The following is a 24,850-nucleotide window of genomic DNA, read 5'->3' on the forward strand; positions in this document are numbered from 1 at the left end:
CAATACAACAATATAGTCATCAATAAAACTTCCTTCTGTTTTATACGGTTACACAAACCCCTGCCCTAATGCCAGTGAGGGCTTTCTAATAGTGTAAAAAAGCCTCCCCAAAGACTCCGGAGGTGGAAAGTGTAAGTGGTACTTACATAGACCATGTGTTGTGAAAGAGTTCAACTCTATCTCTGAACAATATTTAGTTAGTAGAACCTTCTCATGCATACTGCTGATGATTTCCTTAGGCCTTACAACTTTCCTTTGTAACTTATATATTTATTCTCAAGTTGTCTAAGGTATAAATAAAGCAAAACTCAAGCCACTAGAAAAGACAAGTGAAATGATAGGTTCCAAACTAAGTGCTGCAATTTATTTCATGTTATGTCTTTGCGCATGTTTTTTATTCCAATTTTAATTTTTATTTGAAAAGAACCATATTAGATAGCTTATACACCTGTCAGACGGGAGCAGTTTTAGGTTCCTCACCCTAAGTGCCAACCTTTCTTTGCAAACTGCATACCATCAAGTGCAACTTTTCTTAGGGTGGGCACATGATTTAAACTTAAGTTTCCTTGCCTGTAAATGAGGAGCTGGACTAAACCAACTTCATCATGCTTCCACAGGCTCAATGACAAAATGCATATAACTACCTACGCAAACTTGTCTTTAGAATACTTTACATTTGAAATAAAATGATTCAGGCGCTGAACAAGTGATGATAAAAATGCAAGACTTAAGAAGTACAACCTACAAATCGCTTTTGGAGCTAAAAGATATTGAATTTTTCCACAAACTTTTTGAAGTTTCTTGGTACCTATCAGTAGAATTTTCAGCAAAAATTCAAATTTTTTGGATGAAATTTTCATTTCCAGATATGTATTTATGACTATTTGTGGAAGGTTTTCTCTATGTAATAAGTAATGTGTAAAATGTATGCCACACCCTTAACTGTATTCATACTTGAAACTTTTATCCAAATCAACACACTGAAGGGTCAGTGGAGTCAGCAGACAATAAATGAAGAAGGCCCACAACACAGATTAAGTAGTGGGAAAGCATTCCCTCTCTTCTGCTGGCTCAGCTTTAATGTGCAGTTGGTATAGTATTTTTAGCATTTTTCAGTCTGTCTTATCATATACATAAGCACTGGATTACATACCTCATTACAGGAAGAAAGAAGTTACAGTGGCTGTGAGGAAAAGATTTTTAAAAAAGATTAAAAAGCAAACAGATTTTTGAAAACTTCTAGGCCAGTGGTTCTCATCCTTCCTAATGCCATGACCCTTTAATACAGTTCCTCATGTTGTGGTGACCCCCAACCATAAATTATGCTTGTTGCTACTTCATCACTGTAATTTTGCTACTGTTATGAATAGTCATGTAAATATCTGATATGCAGGATCTATTTTCATTGTTACAAACTGAACATAATGAGAGCATCGTGATTCATCACAAAAACAATATGTAATTATCTATTGTGAAATATTTGTTTTTAATGACAAATAAATGAAATTTTGTCTGGAAGCATGGTGTAGCATGGGTAACAGTCTTTACACCGGGTACTCGTATGTGGGCGTATCTGCATGTGGGCGGACCCGCCTGGAGATGGATAGAGTGGTGTCTTGGTTCCTAAGACCATCGGAAATATGTGTTTTCCGATGGTCTCAGATGACCCGAGAAAGGGTTGTTTGACCCCCACAGGGGTCGGCGGCCCACAGGTTGAAAACTGCTGTTCTAGGTAATTGCATTCACCTAGTATGCCCCTTAGTATTAAACCTGGGATTACAGGCTATAAGGGAAAACTGCTAGTTTGCTTGGTCCAATGTATGTATGTATAACAAAGTGGAAGACCAAATTCCATCTTTACAAGAAAGACTAAATTATTTTCCATGGTACAAAACATTTGTGCTAAGGAAACCTTATGAGAGTAAGAGGAACCCCAGTGGCTGAGTGAGCTATGAGTGGGGTTGGTGACCGCAAGGTCAGCTGGTTGAAAACACGAGCCATGCGACAGGAGAAAGATGAGGCTTTCTCATCTCATAGAGATTTACAGCATAGGAAACTCACAAGGGCATAAACGGTGTCCTACAGAGTTGTTATGAGTTAGAACTGACTCGATGGCAGTGAGGTTGTTTTGTTTTGTTTTTCGGTAAGGAGAGTAAGATGGGTGTCTTACTGAAAACTTGTCTGCAGTCATTCATTGATGGCAAAGGCATGTTTAAATTTGTTTTGTTTGGAATAAACTTGTGCACATATAACCTGGAACCTGAGTAGCAATCTACTTTGACTTCAAACTCCAACTTACTGTTAAGTTGGATTCTGTTGATTAAGTCGATTCTGACTCATAAGGACACGACAGGGCAGAGTAGACAGGCCATTGTGGCGTTTTGAGGCTGGTTACACACTGGGATGTGAATCTGCATGGTTGGTCATTTGAAACCAGCCAGTTCCTCAGGAGAAAGACTGGGCTTTCTACTCTCATCAACAGTTACGGTCCTGAAAGCCCAAAGGAGGTTGCTACGAGTCAGCACTGAATCAATGGCAGTGAGGTTAGAGTTTGAGAAATCTTTAAGGGAGCAGAAAATCTCATCTTTTCTCTTGAAAACTGGCTGGTAAATTTGACCTACTGACCTTGTGGTTAGTAGCCCAACTTGAAACCCATTATTAGGCCACCCAAATGCCTTATTTTGACTTATTCTGTTATCACTGGCCCCCAAATTACTGCTTGTCTCGGTTTCAAGTATGCATATTTTGCTCTCAAAATATTGAAATGGCTGTTATGATGAAAATTAGATTATCTGGTTAAGTTAGTTATGGTAAGACTCACCTATAACAGAAGCATTTAGAGGGTGTGTTGAGGTTCCTAATTCTATTCCAAGTTCTTTATCATGGAATCCTCATGTCTGTCCACTAAACAACATTCCCATAGTCCCTTTGAAGAAAGCATTGAGACTCCTGACAAACAGGATTAAGGTTCTAATAAGTGCATGGTCCAGGTTTTCAACAAATAACATTGGTTGTTAAAGGCAACACCTTACTTTCTTTTGTTCCTGACAAAGGAACGGTGTTAGTCTGAGGGCAGTTCTTACCTTAAAGCAAAACAAACAAACAAAAATAGACGGAGCTCTAACAAGCCATTCTTAGTATTCTAAAACTACATAAGTCTAGTAACTTATTTTTAAGTTTAGCTCTGCATAAAACATATGTACTATTAACTTAAAAGAATTCATATGACAAACATAGATGCAAGCAACAATCTTAAATATATTTTGAAACCCCTGGTACGGCAGGATCAAGGGGAACGTAACAAAGAGGAAGTGCTGAAATCCTGGTGGGGACTGAGCATGATAGTGGGACAGGAGGAGAATCAAGGGAAATAGAGGAAAGAGCTGGGAGGCAAAGGGTATTTATAGAGCTCTAGCTAAAGACATGTACATATACAAATATATTATATGAGGATGGGGAAATAGATCTATGAGCCTACATTTATAGGTTTAGTATTAAGGTAGCAGAAGGACATTGGGCCTCCACTCAAGTACTCCCTCAACACAAGAATACTTTCTTCTAGTAAATTGGCATTCTATGATGCTCACCTTCCCGACACAACCGCTGAAGACAAAGCGGGTGAATAAGCAAATGTGGTGAAGAAAGCTGATGGTGCCCGGCTATAAAAGATACAGCGTCTGGGGTCTTAAAAGCTTGAAGGTAAACAAGCGGCCATCTAGCTCAGAAGCAATAAAGCCCACATGGAACAACATATCAACCTGTGTGATCACGGGGTGTCGAAGGGATCACTGAAGACAAATGGGTGCATAAGCAAATGTGGTGAAGAAAGCTGATGGTGCCCGGCTATCAAAAAGTATAGCGTCTGGGGTGTTAAAGGCTTGAAGGTAATCAAGCGGCCATCAAGCTCAGAAGCAACAAGGCCCACATGGAAGAAGCACCCCAGCCTATGCAACCACGAGGTGTCGAAGGGATCAGGTGTAAGGCATCATCAGAACAAAAAATCTTACCATAGTGAATGATGGGGGGAGTGCGGAGTGGAGATCCAAAGCCCATTAGTAGGCCACTGGAGATCCCCTTGCAGAGGGGTCTGGGGAGGAGATGAGCCAGTCAGGGTGAAGTTGTAAGGATCAATTTAATCATGAAGGAAAAAGATAAACACAGGAATTCTAAAATTCTAAACCCCCTGATTCTGACTTTGTCAACTGAAAACCAAGCCAAACCTGTTGCTATAGAGTTGACTCTGACAAGTGATGACCCATGTGTGGCAGAGTAAAATTATGCTACATGAGTTTTCAATGGCTAACTGTTTTACTGAACCACCAACCTTGCAGTTAGCACAACACTTAATCACGGGCACCACTCAAGGACCCTATGCTGTGTTGGAGATATTCTCAAATATGACTGAAAATTGACTGATGTCATTCAAACTACTGTGACCCTTCCCAGTTAGACCCCATAGTCCAGACATGGCTCCACTTAATTCAGCAAAAAATGTGTGCTCAGAATCACTGTGAAGATGGCGCGGGATCCGGCAGTGTTTCCTGCTGCTGTACCTGGGGTTGCTATGAGCTGGCTCCAACCTGATGGCACTCAACAACAATAATATACTAAAAGTAGGGAAGGTTCAATGAAGAATGCCTCTTCACTAATTTTTACTATCACATCCAGAAAAAAATAGTTTACTGACCTCTAAGGAGTCCAAACAGCACTGATATTTGTTACTGACAACCCCAAAATAGTAACATCTATTCTGCAGAGGAAATTAAGCAAGACCAACTAGCCTATTACTATGCAAATAAAATTCATTAGTGAGCTAACAATTTCATCTTACAGATGCCACTGGACTTGAAGGCCTATTATTATTCAACATTATAATATGCTCCAGACGGAATCTAACTTCAGTAATACAAGGACATAACTTATTGTTAAGACTTCTATTAGTGTTTTTTTCTTTTTTTTCTTACACAACAATCATTAGTTATAATTTCTTAAAATCTAACTGTGTAGTTAATATTCTCAAGTGACATACTTGAAGAACTTCTTTGTAGGAGAATGCACTTTATCTTTCTAAAACTTCCATATTCAAAAGAAATCCTATTAAGTTAATATACTCTAAATCAAATTTAGTAGCTAGATTAATTAAAACTATACTGTTAAAAATTGTTATTCCTCTTAAATTAGCTCCTCCTTGTCTCCTACTATTGTTTTTGGGTTTTTTTTAGAATGCTTTAATAAACATCTTCAGGACGCCTGGTGATCTAGTGTGTTAATTAAGTGTTGGGTTGCTAATCACAAGGCTGGTCATTCAAACCCACCGGTCACTCCATGGGAGAAAAATGTGGTAGTTTGCTTTCACAAATATTCTGAGAAATTCTGTGAGGCAGTTCTACTCTGTCTCATAAGGTTGCTATGATTGGAATCAACTTAATGGCTCATAAACATAAATGAAAAGAAGCACAGTTACCCACATCTATATTGTACTCTCCATTCAACCTTTTTGATGAAGAAAAAGAAAAACAAGAAAAACGTACTGCTTTTCTCTAAGTCTATAGTTGAAATAAAGGATCCCTGGCCACACAGTGGTTAGGTTTGTTGACCAAATCTTTCAGTTGTCACATGCAGAAAAGCTGTGTCATGACCGAGTTTTTTATAAAATTATCACTCTTTCTTGCATGGGTTACTAAACATTTTGATGCAACAGCATAAGAAATATTAACAAAGCATCTCATTTAGATTTTTAATAAATATCACAATGATTTCGCAATTTTAGAAACCAATTACATTTTTATTACTTGTAGATTGACGGTTTAAGACCAAGCTCTTTGAAAAGTATTGCATAAAACAAAAAGTAAACACAAAGCTATTAGAAATATTCTTAAAAGTGAGAAAATTAATCTTCACTATAACTTAATAACATTATTATTTCTGAACATATTAAGAAATCATCTTCTTTAAGCACTAAAGAAAGCCTCAGTTGTGTGTTTACTTAAATGAAAAAGATGATCATTTACCAATAACCAAATCTTCACATTTAGGAGAGAAACAAGGTATCTCTTTACTTAATAATTTATTACCTTAAAGGTAAGGAAAGCTTAAAAATTTGTTGGCAATACAAAACTCTCTACATAAGCACATTTAGTGAGACAAGCCTTGCTTGTCCACTGTGCTCAGATGAAAGCATCCACTAGTATCACAAATACACAACACAGTGACTGCAGGATCAACACAACAGCCAACAGTGCTGTGTTGTGTGTCTATCTTTTACATAACCACTAACTTTATAATTATATTAACTTTGATACATTTCCCCTATATGATGCCAGAAGATCCTTCCATGATGGTGATAATCTCCTTCTGTCTTCATTTTAACCAACCATTGAGGTCAGCTCTAAATCATCTGGTATTTGACCAGAACTGAAATGCAACACACTTCAACTCTTTATTCCAAGTACCTTACACATACTATATCTATAATAAATGACTGTCCTTTAAAAGGGTTGGACAAAGAAATGATTGGAAACATAAATAATCTCATTCTCTTTTCCTCCTCATTTATTACACAATTATTAATTTCATGTTACAAGGTTGTTGTTTTTTTAATTTAAAATGCCTATAAAATCATAAGAAAAAAAGAAAGAAATTAAATGAATGCTGATGTTTAGCATTAATCCAATACTGAGGAAGGTTCCACCCCCCCACGCCACCCCCAAAACTGAGAAACTCTTACTGAGAAACTCTTCATTCTCTAACATTAAAGGTAGAATTTTGGTAAAAATCTATGAAACAAACATCTTAATTTTTCTATTATTTGAAAATTGAACAAGTCAACTTATTAAACATTTCTGAGGCAGTTACCAATTTCTCTTCCCATCACTGTAATAAAGTTTGTATAACAAGAAAAATCTCAGTAGAGTTAAGGCATCAATTATTTTCCCATTTTACAAGTTACACAGGAGGAGGGGAATTGTTAACAGGGATGATAAAGCTGTACTTGCATTTGGTAATGCAAAGAGAAGCTTACAAATGAGATGTCTCATTAGTTTGAGCAGATGGATCAAAATTAAAGGCTGAATCGCCAACTTTTAATTTACTAATAGCCAAGAAGAGCTTGAAGTCTTGCAGGGCATGACTGTTGGAAAGTCAACAAGAAAAGATTTCCTCCATCTGTCATCACACATGCCTGAGTGGAACACAACTGCCTCCCACTGTTTTTAATACTTTCAAGCAAAGTTGCACATAAAATCTATTAAGTACATAAGCACACAAGTTTAGATGAGTGGTATACTGAAACCTATAGAATAGTATGACCAAAGAACATTAGCATGGCTTTTCAATATGCAATTTCCTCTATTCTACTTTGATCAAAATGGGAAGAACGAAACAAATTAATGTGGATGTTTAAGAGGAAATTGTGTTAAATTTTAGCATGAAAAGTTTTAGATGGAAAGTTCTATTTGGGTGTGTTTACAATTTAGGGTCCATGTCTCAGTTACCTTACTAAAGGTCTGCAAACTAGCTACTCTGATAAAACTAGTCAGGGCAACCAAACCAGGGGAGAAATTCCAAAACACTAAACAACAATTCAAAGACAAGAAAAGCAAATAAAACCTAGAGTACTATTCACTGGATTATTTGTTTTAAATTGTGGATTAGGTAGGTTTACATGCCAGATATCAGTTTCATATTCACCAATCTAAGCTCGTTATCAAAGCCCCCGTTAGCTTTCCTAAGCCCTGCTCCTTTGATTTCTCTTCTCCTCCTTGCGGATTACTATCTTTCCCTTCACCCAATTTAATACCTATTTAACTGGGTGGTACTAAGGAGAAGGACCTCGCACTTGGTAAAGTAGCAGGGAAAAAGAAGATGACTCTTGACAAGAATTGACACAGTGGGTGTATCGATGGGGTCAAACATAAGAACAATTATGAGGGTGGCACAGGACCAGACAGTGTTTTTTTCTGTTGTACAGAGGATCCCTATGTGTTAGAACCTACTGGACAGGGAGGCAGGACAAAAGGTATTAGCATATACAACTCCATTAATTGAAGTGGGCTAGAAGAACAACTGGTTTACACACACACACACACACACACACACACACACACACACGCTAGAATATAATTAAACCCCAAAACTTCAAAGTCACTGCCAGCAGGTGAATTTTGAGTCATAGCTTCCCTACAGGATAGGGTCGAACTACTTCCACGCTTTTCCAGGACTCTAACTCTTTATGGGAGCCTAGAGCCTCATCTTTCCCCTGAGGAGTGGCTGGTGGTTTCAAACTGCTGACCTAATGTTAGCAGGCCAAAGTATAATCCACTAAGCCACCAGGTCTCCTAGAATATATTCAAAAGAGAACAAACTAAGCCAAGGTTTGTTAAGAACACAGGCCAAGAAATAAATGTTAATAGTGCTTTGACACCAAAGAAAAGCATATTCTTGGAATAAGTTTTCTCTACAAGGCCCTACTAATGTGTAGTCAATGGTAACTATAATTACACTCCAAAACCAACTCTCTAGTTTCTCTTTCTGTTTGTGTGTGCATGTGTGTGGAGTATGCAATCACATTTCATTTACTGCACTTAACATGTACAAGCAACACGTCTAAAGACAAAATAACCTTTTAGAAAGTAGTTAGTTGTTTTAATCATCAGAGTTGGACAGAGTAATAAAATTAACTGGTTAATGAAGCTGTCAGTTTTTTGGATTAACCGAAAAGGTTGTTGGGTTATATATTTTTCATTCTCTGATAGATGTATGCATATAAACTCATTTATTAAAGTTTATCATTTGGAAACTTATATAAAGACAGCCAGTGACTGGGATAACATTATCATCAACCTCAAATATGAGGGAGAGAAAAATAACTTGGAAACAATATTCTACTAGGATTTCATTGTTGACCTTCTGATAAAGCAAAGAACATAATAACACAGCTTAGTGAAGCTATTTCCTCAAGGAGCTAATAAAAGAAATATAATTCAGTGAGGAAGTCTAAGTGCCCTAAAAATGAACTTCCACATGTGCCTCAGCAATCAAAGACTACTGTGAAGTGGCAATTTTTGTGATAGATTAAATCAACGATTGCCAAATTTGTTAAAAAAGAGATCTACTCAAGATCCCCAAATCAAAATACATGAACAGAACGACATTCTAAGTATCCACACTGCAGTTTTCAGTTCTGGACACATTACAAAGGCAGTCAGCAGAAACTGCCACTTAGGAAGTGAAATGATTTTATAGGCTAACCAATACTTGACAACCGCCAGAACAAAGGAACCCCTCTCCAATACACTGACTGAGAGGGAAGTCTTAAGATTTGCAGTACATTCCCAATGTAGATAATTTAAGAAATGACAGACATAGCAAGTTTGTTCTCAAATTATATTCTAAGAGAGCTCCTAATTTGAGCTAATTAATATAATGTACAAAACTATGCCATTGATTTAGCAGCTCAGTATTGATAACCTAAAGGTACTGCCACAGCCATTTTATTTTTTAAATTTGTATTGCGATTTGAGTGAAGATTTAGAGAGCAAATTGGTTTTCCATTCAACATTCATACACACTTTGTTTTGTGACACAGGTTGCAATTACTACTAGGTAACAACCTTCTCCTCACTTCTTCCCTGTGTTTACAATTTCCATTTGTGCTCCTGTCCGACTCTTCTAGCCTTCTGAGCTTTATCCCCTGCACAAAATGCTATCAGCTTGGCCTTACGTGGTTGATTGTTCTAATGAGTCTTACCTCCTTGGTATTATTATTCACTTTACAGGCCAATCTGAAAGTTGGGGGAGGGGAGTGAATTCAATTCCCAGCTGGAAGGATACCTAACAGTCACAGTTTCAGGGATCCACAATCTCCACCAGACCAGCAAGCCTGGCCATTTGGGTGATTTTGTTTGCCAATTAATTTCTCACTGTATCTAAGACGTCTTATCGTGATCCCTTTCGTAATTGGCAGTCCTAGTGAAGAACCATCCAGTTTTCTTGTCCCAGGGTCCTGAGGGGGTGGGGGAAGTACCGGTATGTTTACAGGGTTCATTAGTGATATGGACTGGACTAATTGTTTTTTTTGATGTTTTCTTCACACGTTACTCCAGACAGGTGGAGCAGACATAGATGGTTGCCTATAAGATTTTAAGACCCCACCTAGTCAATATTTAACAAAGTAGGATGCTGAATACTGTAGACGACATGATGCCATTTGCCCTGGATGACCCTAAGACTATGACCCTACACTCCCAGGCCCAGGGACTCATTCCTTCAAGGTGTTTGGTTATGGCTAACTTGATATTTCAATACCAGAAATGCTAGATATGAATTTCAACTACTGATATCTTGACACAATTCAAATTTCTTTGCCATAGATCTTTGAAGACATTTAACACAATCAAGTCATATTTACCACAGAATTCTATAGTGAGAACTAATCAAAGATATTTCCTTATAAACTGATCATAATCTGTAGGACCTGTCTTCCTGGAAAACAAAATCTAAAAGGGAACACGGCACAAAGCAAAATGATTAAAAATTTTAAATATGATACCTTTAAACAAAGCATTTATTTGTATTTTGATGTTTTAATTTTTATTTATGATTCTGCCATATTTTTCAACGGGAATATCTTATTAGGTAAACAATAAGAACAACTGAAAAAAAGTAAAAAATGTGAGCTAAATGGATTTTTTTTTAAATAGAACATAATGAGAAGATATCACTTCTTGATATGACTGAACTACTGAATTGTATGATATGTGGATTACGTCGCAATAAAATTACTTAAAAAAGGGAAGGCATCACCTGGCCGAAAAATCAGTAGAGGTTTTTCACCCCGACTTCTGCATTTTGGTATGTATAATTGTAAAATTTTTAAATGTCATTAAAAATGTAGTTTAAAGTAAAATTAATTAAAAAAACAGAGTAAGAATAAAAAAGAGCCCAGAGGCCAAAATCCACAAAGGCACATTAGGAAATATCTTACACAGACTAGCACAGGAGTTTCTAATTGAAAGTAAGAGCACAGCTAAACTATCCACAGTGGGACATATAATACATGAGTTTTCATAAATATGATTTAGAATAATAGATTTTTAAAAATCTATTGCCATGACAATACTGTTTTGCAGGCCTTCAGATCGCAAGATAATTTAAAAAGGCAAATATACGTTAGATCATAATTTTACATCATACTGCGCTAGGACATGCCAGAAATTTAGAAAAACTCATGTCAAATTGCTGTGACAACAAAATATAACTTATTTGGAATGCATTGTATAGTCGTATGGCAAGGCTTTAATTCCATGTTAGGAAAGTCACTGCAAGTAAATCTTTCTAGTAGCTCTGGTAGTGTGGTGGTTAAGTGCTGGGCTGCCAACCCAAAGGCCAGGAGCTAGAACCCACTTGCGGGAGGAGGAAATGGCAATCGGTTTCATTGCCACATCCTGGGAAACCCTATGGGGAGGTTCTATTACAGATTCTCTAAGAGTTGAAATAGGCAAGGCAACGGGTTTCAGTATTTTTCTGTTTTGTTATCTTTGGTAAATCAACAACAAGAAAAAACAACAATCAATCACTGTAGCAACACTAGCTTTAATAACAGAAAATGGCAAACATTAATTAAGAACTCAATGGAGAAATATGCAATACAGAGGAACAGCCAATGTACGATTAATGGTAAAGGGGAAAGCAGGGCAACATTCTGAAGATGTAAGCACAACATAAAGACTTCATTTAAATCCCAGTGCCATGCCTTTCAGGAGCCCTGATGACACAGTAGTTAAAACTCTGCTGTAACCAAGACGCTGGTGGTTTGAACCCAGCAGCCATCCAAAGAGAAAGACATGGCGCAATGCTTCCTTAAAGATTTAGAGTCCTGGAAACATGGGCAACTCCATGGGACCACGGTGAGTAGGCATCAACTCCACTGCTGTAGGTTTGTCTTTCTGCCATCTTTTAACCAGCTGTGTGACCTTGGGAAGGTGTTCAGCATGTATTAGGCTCATTCCCTCTCATGTGGAAAAGAGGGAATAATGTTTATGTAATAGGATGGGGAGATAAAAATTCCAGAGAGACTTAAAAGGGGTCTAAAACGTAGAACTTGAATAAGGACTTCTTTTTTCCTTTGTCAGATAGTAAAATTGTAAAAATCATATAGGAACATTAAAAATGTTTATTATTTACTAAGAAAAAGAATGGGTATAGACTATGATACAGTATAAATGTAGTTAGCTAATGAATCATAACTAACAATTACAATTAAATTTGAATGAATAAAATTAAAAGCCACATGTATGCATGATTGAAGGACTAGAGGGAAATTAATAATTATAGTAATAATATTAAAATGCTAAAATAGTAGCTTTATGAAAAATATGTTAATATTGATATTTTATTTTTTATATTAAAAATATAAGAATGACATAATGTTTTTTAATACTTAAGACCACACTAAAAACAAATAAACCAACCCATACCATCAGTCAATTCTGACTCAGTCACCCTCTATTGGGTTTGTGAGGCTATACATTTTTATGGGATCAGAGAGCCTATTCTTTGTCACTGAGCTGCTGATGGGTTTGAACTATTGACCTGGTGGTTAGCAGTACAACACCAACTAGAGCAAAAATAAACATCATCAGTAACCATTCTAAAAGAAAAGCTTTGAGACCTGTGCTTATAACTTAAAGCACAGACTAGGTGAACTCTCAAGCTTACAGCTGGTACCAAATGACCTAGGCAAGGGTAAAATGAACAGAACTTGACCAAAGGAAGAGAAAGAGAAAGATGCTCAACTCTAAGAGATGGTGCATTTTGCTGCAGTTTTGATGGATGGTCTACTGTAGATTGAATTTCACTTATGTATAAGGAAGGCCAAAAGTCCAAACAGAAATGAAGACTCATTACATCAAGAAACATGCTTGTCTCCCAGTATGGGGTTGCTAAAGACAAGCAATTTAGAACTTGCCTGTTGGCAATCTGAATATCTAAAATGGGAGAAGATAAAGGCATGAAGTGACTGGCTCACAAGTTTTTATAGGTGTGTGCAAAAAATATTGTCAGAATGAAGGTACTCAATCCTTAAGTATGAAAGGAACAATGGCTAGAAGGATCAGAGGGGGGCCTACTGGAGCAATGAATTTAATGGGGACTTCCGTTAAGTCTCTAACTACTACTAACAATCTTTTCCTATAGGGCTCACCTGTGAATAAATGCGAACTGGAATCCCTGGAATGCTACTTTGCTGTGTATAAAATGAGCTCTCTGTTAAGCAGGAGGAGGGATCTCATTAACAGCAACAGTCATGACGTAAGTGTCCTCTGGACCCAAGATCCCTGTGCAATGAACCTCCTGGATCCAGAAGACAGCTATGGCATCAGAGGAGGAGCAGCAGAACCATAGCATGGAATGGAGTGGTGGACTTCCCTACCCACAGAGTAACTAAAGCTGAAAACGTGTAGGAGGCTAGTTTGGGGAGTGAGGTGAGTCTGGGGCATTTACTGTATATACTCGTGTACAAGCTGAGTTTTCCAGCACATTTTTAATATCGTTTTTGTGGTAAAATTAGGTGCCTTGGCTGATATTCGGGTCAGCTCATACTCCACCACACATGGTTTTGGTTCATACATGCGCAAGTTCATCCCAAACAAAACCTCTTCGATGTACCTTGCTGAGAAGTAATTCTGTTTCCCACAGTAGTACAGAAAGTACTTACCAAGCCTTTAAATGCTAATTGATGGAAGAATAATCAGTAATTTAATTTATTTAATTCTATAAATGATGTAATAATCTCACAAGGGCTTCATAAATATATATATTTAAGTAAGACGTCAATTATAGAAGGTATAGCAAGGAGTGATACATGTTTTCCTGACTATAGAAAAATGACAAAATATATTAACTTCTATTTTAAAGTATTTGTTGGATTTCCATTATTTAAAAAGCTTTAAAAGTATTCACATAAAATGAAATCGGTTATTGATGAAAAAAGTTCTTTTATTATGAAAGAAATACTGTCAAAATTTTAAAATCTTATTTACTGAAATCTCAAAATTAAATGGAGAGATTTAAACATTTACATAATTATTTTGATGTAGCATATAAATAATTATGTAAATACAGAGGAAACAAACTTCATCGTTACATTCCAAAGTTATATACCTTGGTTAATATGCAGTAAGGATCAAAATGAATTCAATTCTTCAAATCTGGAGAGAGATCTAGTCCTTACATGCCCACTCCTACAACCGCATCACTAGCCACCCCGCCAGCACTCTATTCCTTATCCTCGTCACAAGTGGGTAGGTCAGAACTTACATGTTAAAAGGCCACCACCATCTTCTAAACAAGCAGATACCAGCTACAAGACTGGGGAATCCACATGAAACCCCAGCCCCTGACCAACTCAGCAACTCACTTCCATTGAGACTCACAGACAGTATCTATGGGAGTAGAAAGCCTCATCTTTTCCCCAAGGAGCAGCAAGTTGTTTCAAACAGCCGACCTTGAGGTTAGCATTCCAATGCCACTACACCACAAGGGCTCCCAACTTCTGACCAGCTGGCTAAAACTTGGGGGCTGATTTCCTAATACCCTTTCAACATGCCAGGAGTAAGCTCAAGATCCCACCTGATATGCTTACTTAGGATCTGCTGAACCCACGTGGGTACTGAACCCCTATGGGTTCAATAATTCAATGGGATGTCTCGTAGAATTCATGAAAAGCCCTGCACTTGCACTGTACTTGAAGTGCTGGGAAGCGAAGCAAAAGATCAGTAGTTCAAAAAATACCAGCTATTCCATAGACAAAACGGTGTCACTGTCTGCTTCTGTAAAGATCAAAGCCTTGGAAGCCCACAGGGTAGTTCTACTCTGTCTTACAGGGTCAACATATGGTGGGATCAATAGGACAACAGTGGATGTGGTTGTTTTGTTTTGTTTATATCATCCTTATGACTACAGAATACAACCAAAAAGAAAACAAGTAAAGGAACACAGAGAGCAAAGTCTGGGAAGGTTTCCCAATGTGAGGCTTCATCTAAATTACAAAATGTGCAAAGAGATAGAAAATAGACATATTTTTAAAGAAGGCAATCATAAGGACAACAACCATATGAAAAGATGCTCAAGATCATGAGTTATTAGGGAAATGCAAATTAAAACCATAATGTCAGCCTTCCGTGGTCACAGTAAATGTCAAGCAAAACTATGGTTCTGTGCTGCCTCAGGACCATGGGCATCAATAAGAGCCAGAAGGGAATCAAGAATGTGAAGACAAATGTAGACACGGCTGAGGTGTCTCATCAATTACAACAAGAATGTGAGCAAGATGATCCAAGAGGCATGTAACGCTGCTTTGTCCTGTATGAGCAGTGCACTATTAAAGTACTCCAAAGATACGGAGCCTCGGATCCATCAAGAAAAAGATGGAGATGTACATCAATATTAAGAGGAAATAAAAAGAGTTGAGCAACATCTTTGCCAACATGAGGAAAGTAGCTGTCCCAAAGCAGAGTCTGCCAAACTTTGCATAATAAAGTCTTGGGTGGGGGTGGGTAAGGAGAAGCTACCACTTCAAATCTATTGTTGTTGCTGTTAGGTGAACTGTGTTACTTTTCTTCTTATAGTGACTTCAGGGGACAAAGCAAAACTATCATATAGGATTCTCTGCCCTATAATCTCTAGAGATGCAGATTGTCGGGTCTTTCTTCCAGGACACTCTGGTGAGTTAAGAGACTTTAGCCTTTAGGTCAGCAGCAGAGCAGCTATTAACATCCACTAAAATGAACATTATCTAAATAATGAAACACGAGTTTTGGTGAGAATGTAGAGAAACTGAAATATGTGAACACTGTTGGTGGGAAGATGAAATGGTGTATCTGTTGTGGCAAACAGTTCCTCCAAACCTTAGACATATGATCCAGCCAGTCCAATACAAAGATAAGAAGGCAGCAACTCAAATACACATGTGCACATCAATGTTCATGATGGTATTCTTCACAACAGACAAACAGTGAAAACAACCCGAGGGCCCATCAACATTTGAATGAATAAATTTGGTACATTATATACACACAGTGGAATATTATTTAGCCATGAAGAAAATGAAGTTCAGCTACATGCCACCAGCATGTTATACTATTAAAAACATACTAAGTGAAATGTGTCAGACATAGGAGTATTATATATTCTCACTTAATATGAAATATCTAGAACCAATTAATTGAGACAATAAGTGGTTATCAATCTTTTAGAGAATAAAGAATTAAAAACTATAAAGAATTAAAAAGTAGAAAAATTAAAATTCAGTCAGAAAAAATGTTTACACAAGTCATAAAAGGGCAACAACAGAAAGAAATGTCTCTAAGACATCATAAAAAATGAGTAATTATCATTATACACTTTCATTATCAAGCTTAAATCTTTACTAAAAGAGTTTAAAGTGGACATTTAAAAAATAATATTGGTTAATTTTCCAATACATAAAAATAAGACAATATGTACATTTTAATTGATAAAACCAGTAAAAATAACATTACAATTTTTAAATAATATAATTTTAAAATGATATATTTATACAACAAAACTATATGTTAACCTTTTGAGGTATAAGAAAATTTTGATCTTTTAAAAAAATCAAAGAAAATAAATATAAAAGATTACATCTTATTTATTTCATAAAATAGCAACAAGAAGAAGAAAAAAAAATAGCAACAACAAGAAATAGTACAACTTTCAACAGTACTGTACCTGAATATTTTTGTAACTTATATGGTACCAATTGGGTTAAAATTATTAAAAAATAAAATTTCTGAGCAAATGTCTTATGATTGAAGGAAAAAATTCTTAAATTGACAGGCTAATTAGCAATCTTTTAAACCCCACCTAAAAATAAGATAGAGAAATTTAAGTTTACCTGATGTCCAGCCTTTACTTGCTTCAAAACACTTTCATAACATACTTCATCCATGTTATTCAACTGCTGCGCCTTAATGTTTTCAAAACATGAAAATTAAATAATTATAAGCTTTCGAACTTAGGTATAAAACAACCAATAACAATGCATCCTTCCCTTCAGACTAAGTACATAGAAACCAATACAATGCAATTTTAAAAATATGTAAAATGCCTAATACCTTCAAAATATTCACTTCTTTTTTTTTTAATCAATTTATTGGGGCTCATACAATTCATCACAATACATAGATCAATTGTATAAAACACATCTATACATTTGTTGCCCTAATTATTCCCAAAATTTGCTTGCCTCTTGGGTTCCCGGAATCAGCTCATTTTCCTTTTTTTCCCCCTCCCCTTCCCTTCCTCCTCCCTTCTCCCCCATGCACCCTTAATAATTCATAAATTATTATTGTATCATATTACACTGTCCGGCGTCTCCCTTCACCCACCCCCCTGTTGCCCGTCCCCCAGAGAGTAGGTTATACATAGCTCCCTGTGATCCATTCCCCCTTTCTTCATCCCCTTTCCCTCCTGGTATCGCCACTGTCACCCCTGGTCCTGAGAGGTTCATCTGTCCTAGATTCCCTGCGTTTCTGATTCCCATCTGTCCTGCTGTGCTTCATCTGGTCTAACCAGGTCTGCAAGGCAATATTGGGGTCCTGGTAGTTGGGGGGAGGAAGCATTTAAGAACCAGAGGAAGGTTGTGGGTTTCATTTCTTAAAAATAAAACATTTTAAAAAGAGAGTATCTTTTATGAATAATATAGTAGTTACAGATATATTCAAACAATTTTAAAGTTCTTTCTCTTTTCAACAACCAAAACAACATAGTGTAAGATAAATGTGATTAAACATCTGAAACAACTTTCTCCTCTGTATCTTTCTGAAATAAACCAGATAGCATCATTTATAACAAATGATCAAAGATCATTCTAAAATTATACAGAACCATCTTTAAATCTTTTAAAATGTAACATTAAAATGAAGTAATCAAATATATATTATAACATGACAAAACAACACTAGAAAACAACTGAAACAATGAATGAAAGTTAAATTATGCACATAATTATTACCATATTATAAACTATCCTTTTGTACAAAAATCTGAAATGGCTCCCTACATTTCTAAACTTATCTTTTCTGCAGTGTAGATAATGTACATTAACTGATATAAAGACAATTATTTCTGGTATGTTTGGATAAATGGTTTATTTATTATAGTGTATGCCAGAAACTGCCCTATTTTACTCATGAAATTATCTTGAAGTAAGAAATAGCGTAATACATTAAAGCACACTTTTATCTGGGTTTCTTTTAGGAAAGTTGTCAAATGGCCCATGGAACTTCTAAAGCTAATTCTTCTATAGGAACAAAAAGGTTGTTAAATAGAAAGATAAAATATTTAAATATTGAGGAAAGTATTACTTTTCATAGGATCTAAATTTTATAAAATGAAATACGTTTTTTTAAAAAAAATCTAAAACAGGTACCATTACAGTACAAATGGTCCACAGCAATATTTAGAAATCTAATAAACACTTATAGAGAAATCTAATAAACACTTATAAATGTAATATAGATAAAAATCTTAAAATAGTATAGAGGACTTCTTTAGCAGCTACTATCATGAAAGTATTGCATAATTGCAAAAGAGGCACTACATATATTTTAAAAAATAAATATATAAAAATACATACAATTTGGTTAGAGTCTATTATATCAAAGTCGCTTTCAATAATATCAAAATAACTTCTTGAAGCTTATAGTGGCTGAGAATACAAAATATACAGTGAATAAAGCAATACAAATTATTGCAAGCAACTTCCTGGAAAAGCAGTTAATTTAAGAAAGTGTGATTGATTTTTCCAGGATGGTAAATCTAACACCACAGAAAAGGGAGGCTATACTCCCTTACAAATATTCAATATATCAACAAAAATACTCTTGGGGGAAAAAAGGGTATTTATTAAAACAAGTATTTACCTTGTTTGCACTCTTAATCCCCAAAAATGTCTGTCCAAGAGGCACTGGTCGAAAACGGCCATCGAAGAAGAAGAGTCCAATGTAGGGATTGACGTGTAAAAATGTAGCAACATCGAGGTAGTTCGGTAAGGTTGCAGAGAGTCCAAGTATTCTTATCATACTCTGTGTGGATTCAACCTGCACGGGTTATTTAAATAAAAGGATGAGGGAGGTTCAACCTATCTGGATTTTTATTGAGTTTAAAGTAAGATTTAATGAGTATGAAGATATTCCAAATAAAGTGACAAATGCAGAAGAACCCCACATAATCTAAAAGAGCTGCGAATATGAAAACTGACATCAACCAGGCATCTGGCATGATGTAAATCAGGCGTCCTCAAACTAAAGCCCGAGGGCCACATGCGGCCCGCTGAGGACATTTATCCAGCCCGCTGAGGACATTTATCCAGCCCACCAGGTGTTTTTGCCCCATTTGTTTTTTTACTTCAAAATAAGATATGTGCAATGTGCATAGGCATTTGTTCATAGTTTTTTTGTTTGTTTGTTTTAACTATAGTCCGGCCCTCCAACGGGTCTGAGGGACAATGAACTGGCCCCCTGTTTAAAAAGTTTGAGGACCGCTGAAATTATAAATATGATTTCAGTATAAGTTTCTTAGACTGGAAAGTTTCATTAAGTATGTCTTCTTTTTCTTTTAACTCCCTAAAAATTCCTTCTAATTCCTTTAAAATGCCTTAAAAAATGTAACAGGAAACACAACATAATATGGTTTAATGTAAGTTTTACCAATATGTAATGTAAGGAGTTAAAAATACTAGCTATTCATTCGTAAGACCAGTAATTTCAAATTTCTTTTTAAAAATAGCTAGAAAAAGATTAAGGTAAATAATTCTAGTGTTTTACATTTAAATATTTGCAGATATATATACATATATAAAATGAAAAATTATTTCCAAGTAACTAATTTTTTTCAAACTTTTGAAGATACATTTAAGAAACCAGGGTTTTCATTCCCTTGGTAGAGATTGCCTACTTAGTATATAGCTTTTTAATTATAACATATTATTCCCTTTAGTATATCACAGTAACCAAGAGTAGAGAATATCGTATTTGAATAAAGTATGTCCAGTCTGGAGTACCAAAACAATGATTTATTTCATTAATACATATATTCCCTAATTAACTGTAACATATTACATGCAAATAATTTAATATTTTATAATAAGTCATAAAAGAGAATGTTTTGTTGTATAGATCAATAAATGAAACTTAGGGGAAAAAATGACAAACTACCCAAAATATATAAAGTCATTTGATTGTGTTTATTGGGGTAGTACAATATTCTAATTTGCTTTGTAACTGGCACCTTCTAGTAACATTAACTTTTTCAAATCATTTGATAAGCTCTTCTTATTAGGAATAATACCAGTAGAAACAAGACTCAATGTCAATATGTAAATTAATGAAAGAGAAAACCGCTTAGCTTCTTTGAATAGTAGCTTCTTTGAAAAACAGGAAATAGCACATAAGAAAATACTACTTAAACCTGAATAAATATATCAAGGAAGGCATTTTGAGATAATAGTTACTGATATTGTGAGGAAAAGAAGCCTAAAAGGCAGGGACGAAAGGATGAACAGCATTTAGAGCAAGGCATCAGTCAGGTTTAAGGTAACAACACATTTAGCAGGACAAGCTAGTGGTTTGAATTGGGGAACAGAGGGTGACTGAAGGTCTAGTTGGAAAATGAAGCAGAGACCAGCTAGTGTAAGACAAAGCATGCAAAGGCGTTTATGCAGTTTCATGCTAATGAGCACTCAGCAGTTTCAATTTTCCTTCAATTAGGTTCCCATTGTCTTCTGTTCCTGGCAAATTCAATTATAATAGTTTACAGTATTTTATATTTCAAGTGTCTATACATTTTGTAGTAAGTTTTACTTATCACTTTAAAATTATTTTACTCATAGATTTTCTAGTTATTTATGAATAGGACTGTTAAGTGATTTCTTTATTTGGCTTTTTCTTAAAAAAGGAAATTAGCATTTGATATTAGTATGTATTTTGTATTTAATGTTGTTTTCAACGTTATTTTTTCTGTCTGCTTTCTTTGAAGCATTTGGCTTAAGAATTAGCTAATATTTGAATTTTATTTTATAACACTCTAACATTTTTTCCATTCCAGTTTCATTTTAGAGTATAATTTGCCCTTTGAATCATATCTATAGCTGTACATGAAAAGCTCTGGTATATGATTTTTTTTCTTTCACTGTTTACTACAAAGAGTGACGCCAAAGACTCAATTTGCCTTTAGTCTCCCTCCTCCAATCACTGACAAATCACTAGGTGGCAGCACACTAGTCAGTTCTGACTCACAATGACCCGATATACATAAGAACTGTTCAGCCTTGTGCCATTCTAACAATGTTATGTTTGAGGCATTGTTTCAGACACTTGTGACAATCCATCTTGTTAATGTTCTTCCTCTTTTCTGCTGATCCTCTCCGTACCAAGGACAATGCTCTTTTTTAGGAATTGGTCTGTCACCCAATTATGCCCAAAGTATGAGAAATGATGTCGTACTATGCTTGCTTCTAAGAACATTTAGCTGTACTTCCTTCAAGAGAGATTTGCTTGTTCTTATGACAATTCATGGTATTTTAAAATATTCTTTGCCAACACCGTAATTCAAATGCATCAATTCTTCTCCAGTCTTATTATTTGGCTTTCACATACAAATACATCAATTAGGTCAGGTGCACCTTCAAACTTATATGACACTTTTGATCTATAACATTGTAAAGTGTCATGTACAGCACACTTGCACAATGCAACAGGTCATCTGATTTCTTGACAGCTGCTTCCACGAATGTTGATTGTGGATCCAAGTAAAAGGGAATTCTTAACAACTTCAATCTTTCTCTATTTATTGTGATGTTTTCTATTGGTCTAGTGGTGAGCATTTTTGTTTTCCTTGTAATTAATTTTAATCCATATCAATAAATTCTTCAAGTATTCTTCACCCTCAGCAAACACAGCTGTTATCTGCTATCTGTATATTGCAGTCTACTTTAGGGCAGCGGTTCTCAACCTGTGGGTCGTGACAACTTTGGGGGTCAAAAGACCCATTCACAGGGGCCACCCGATTCCTAGCAGTAGCAAAATTATAGTTATGTAGTAGCAAAGAAAATAATTTTATGGTGGAAAGGGGCCACCACAACATGAGGAACTATATTAAAGGGTCGTGGTATTACATAGGAAGGTTGAGAACCACTACTTTTGAGCCTTCCTCTAATCTTTTTGTTTTCTTCTCCACATAGTCCAAACAAGGAGTTATTTGCCTTCTTCTTCACGTAGTCCAAACAAGGGATTATTTGCTCAGCATACAGATCAATTGAATCTGGTGAAAGACTACAACCCTGATGCATACTTTTCTTGACTTGGAACCATGCAGTATACCCTTATGTTGTTTCAATGACTGCTTTTTGGTCCAAGGACAGGTACCCCAGGAACACAATGAAGTGTTCGGGAACTTCCATTCTCCTCAATGTTATTCATAGTTTTCTTTCATTCACATAGTCAAATGTGTTTGCATAGACAAGTAAACTTATTTCTGAAATTCTCTGCTTTCAGCCAAGATCCATTTGCTACTCCTCATTCTTCATCCTTATCTGAATCTGAATTAAATTTCTGGCAACTCCCTATCGATGCACCACTGCCACCATTCTTGACGTTTCTTTAGCAAAATTAACTTGCAGATCATATCAATTATATTATTTGATATTTTCTACATTCTATCGGTTACCTTACTTTTGGAATGGGCACAAATCTGGATCTTTGCTAGTTAGCTGACGCGAACTAGTGTTTCCAGCACTGCCTTAGCTGGCTGAAACATTTCAATTGGAATACCATCAATCCCTGGAGCCGTGTTTTTCACAATGCCTCAGCACAGCTCGATTTCGTCAGTTCTTGATCATATGCTGCATCTTTAAATGGTTGAACGGTGGTCAGTTCTGGTATGGTGGCTCTGGGTATTCCTTTCATCTTCTTTTGATGCTTTCAGCCTGGTTCAATATTTTGCCCAATGAACCCTTCATTATTTTAACTAAAGGCTTGAGTTTTGTCTTCGGTTCTTTCAGTTCGAGATATGCTGGGCATATTCTTTCTTTTTGGCTTTCTAACTCCAGGTTTCTGCACATTTCATTAGACTATTTTTTTGGAACTGCCCTTTGAAAGTTTCTGTAGTTCTTTGACATCAAGATCTCCTCCATTTGCTTCAGCTATTGAGCTATGATCAAGAGCAAGTTTCAGATTCTCTTCTGATATCCACTTTGATCTTTGCGTTCTTTTATTTTTAATGACCTTTGCTTGCTTCATGTAGTATGGTGCTCTTAATGTCATCACACAACTCATCAGGTCTTCTGATATTAGTTCTTTCATACTTCAAATTTGTTATTGAGACAGTCTCTAATTTGGTTAACTTATTATCAATGTTGTACTTTGGTTCTTTGGGATTTTGTTTTCATATTCTTCAGTTTCAACCCAATCTCGCAGACAAAGGGTGTGATGGTTTTGAGTTTCTCCACTGTCTCTTTCCAGAGATGTAGTCAATTTGATTCGTGTATATCTCATCTAGTGAGGTTCAAGACTATATTTGCTGTGTAAGCTATTGAAAGGGTATTTGAAATGAGGAAGTGGTTGGTCTTAAAAATTCTATCAGGGGATTCCCCAGCTTAGTTTATATCATCAAAGCGGTATTTTCCAATTACTGATCTCTATTTCCAACTTTTGCATTGCAAACATCAATTTTCAATGTATCTCAAGTCCGTGTTTGATAGTTTTCATATGAATAATTTCTCAGAATTTTTCAATCTTAAATTTAAGCTATGATAATTCTTTAAATTCTAATAAAGAACAGTCCTAAAATATCCAAACAATATTGGTAAAAATAAATGGAGAAACTGTCTAATTTTTATAAAAATTTAATAAATATTCCTTTCTAAAGTGAAGTCATAGAGGATTCTGTCAATCATGTCATTAGTAAATCGACAGGCTGTACCTAAATACTTTTTTCTTAGAATTAAAGTATAATAGTACATAAAGCAGTGTCTTTCAAAAAAAGGTTGATATTTTAGCAGGTGGAGACAACTGGAAACACACAAACTGATGGTTTAGGTTTGCAGATATCAATATCAAACACCAAGATTAACGTAAAACAGAAGATCAAACGAGAGGAAAGCATGGGAGGAACTTCTCCCATGGGTGGGGCAGTGAGAGAAGACCTCCCTACAGTAAAAATATTCAAGAGATTATCAGGAAATAATAACAAACAGAAAAAAGAGGAAGTTTAAAGCCTACAGGATTGGAACAATTAGGACATACAAAAGATGAATGGTGGGAGACATTGGAAGGAAATGGTTGCTTAAAGAGGTTAAGTGATGTTTCTATGTTTGACTTGTCAGGACATAATATACAATCTTGATTCAGTGGATACAGAGAATTGAAAATACACATAGGCATTTACATTAAATAGCTTACAGCAGTGGTTCTCAACCTGTGGGTTGCAACCCCTTTGGGGGTCGAATGACCCTTTCACAGGGGTCACCTGATTCATAACAGTAGCAAAATTACAGTTATGAAGTAGAAAGGAAAATAATGTTAAGGTTGGGGGTCACCGCAACACGAGGAACTGTATTAAAGGGTTGTGGCATTAGGAATGTTGAGAACCACTTACTTAGAAACATTCCAGTGAAAAAGGCTACAAATCAGTAACTCCTAAATCTAAAAATGGGACAGGTCACATGATTTGATTACAAAGTACTGCACACAAAAAGATACAACGAGTGGCCACAAACTTCTATTTACTGGATTATTAGCATATATTCTATGATCCCATGAAGCTGCTATTG

The 24,850-nt window shown here is 35.9% G+C and overlaps 1 protein-coding gene across 1 annotated transcript in view; it reads right to left on the minus strand.

Annotated features, from left to right (window-relative positions):
- Positions 1 to 24,850, minus strand: part of ASCC3 (activating signal cointegrator 1 complex subunit 3) — a 365,946-nt gene that overhangs the window by 216,241 nt on the left and 124,855 nt on the right. Inside the window, exons 12-13 of the mRNA XM_045294314.1 lie at positions 18,945 to 19,121; positions 16,916 to 16,987 (exon numbers count right to left, since the gene is read on the minus strand). Of these exons, the coding sequence (XP_045150249.1) occupies positions 16,916 to 16,987; positions 18,945 to 19,121 (249 nt within the window). The remainder of the gene's footprint in view (positions 1 to 16,915; positions 16,988 to 18,944; positions 19,122 to 24,850) is intronic.

The sequence above is a fragment of the Echinops telfairi genome, unplaced genomic scaffold (genome assembly GCF_000313985.2).
Source record: "Echinops telfairi isolate 266 unplaced genomic scaffold, ASM31398v2 ScPeMD7_3533;HRSCAF=4204_0, whole genome shotgun sequence".
Taxonomy (NCBI): Eukaryota; Metazoa; Chordata; class Mammalia; order Afrosoricida; family Tenrecidae; genus Echinops; species Echinops telfairi.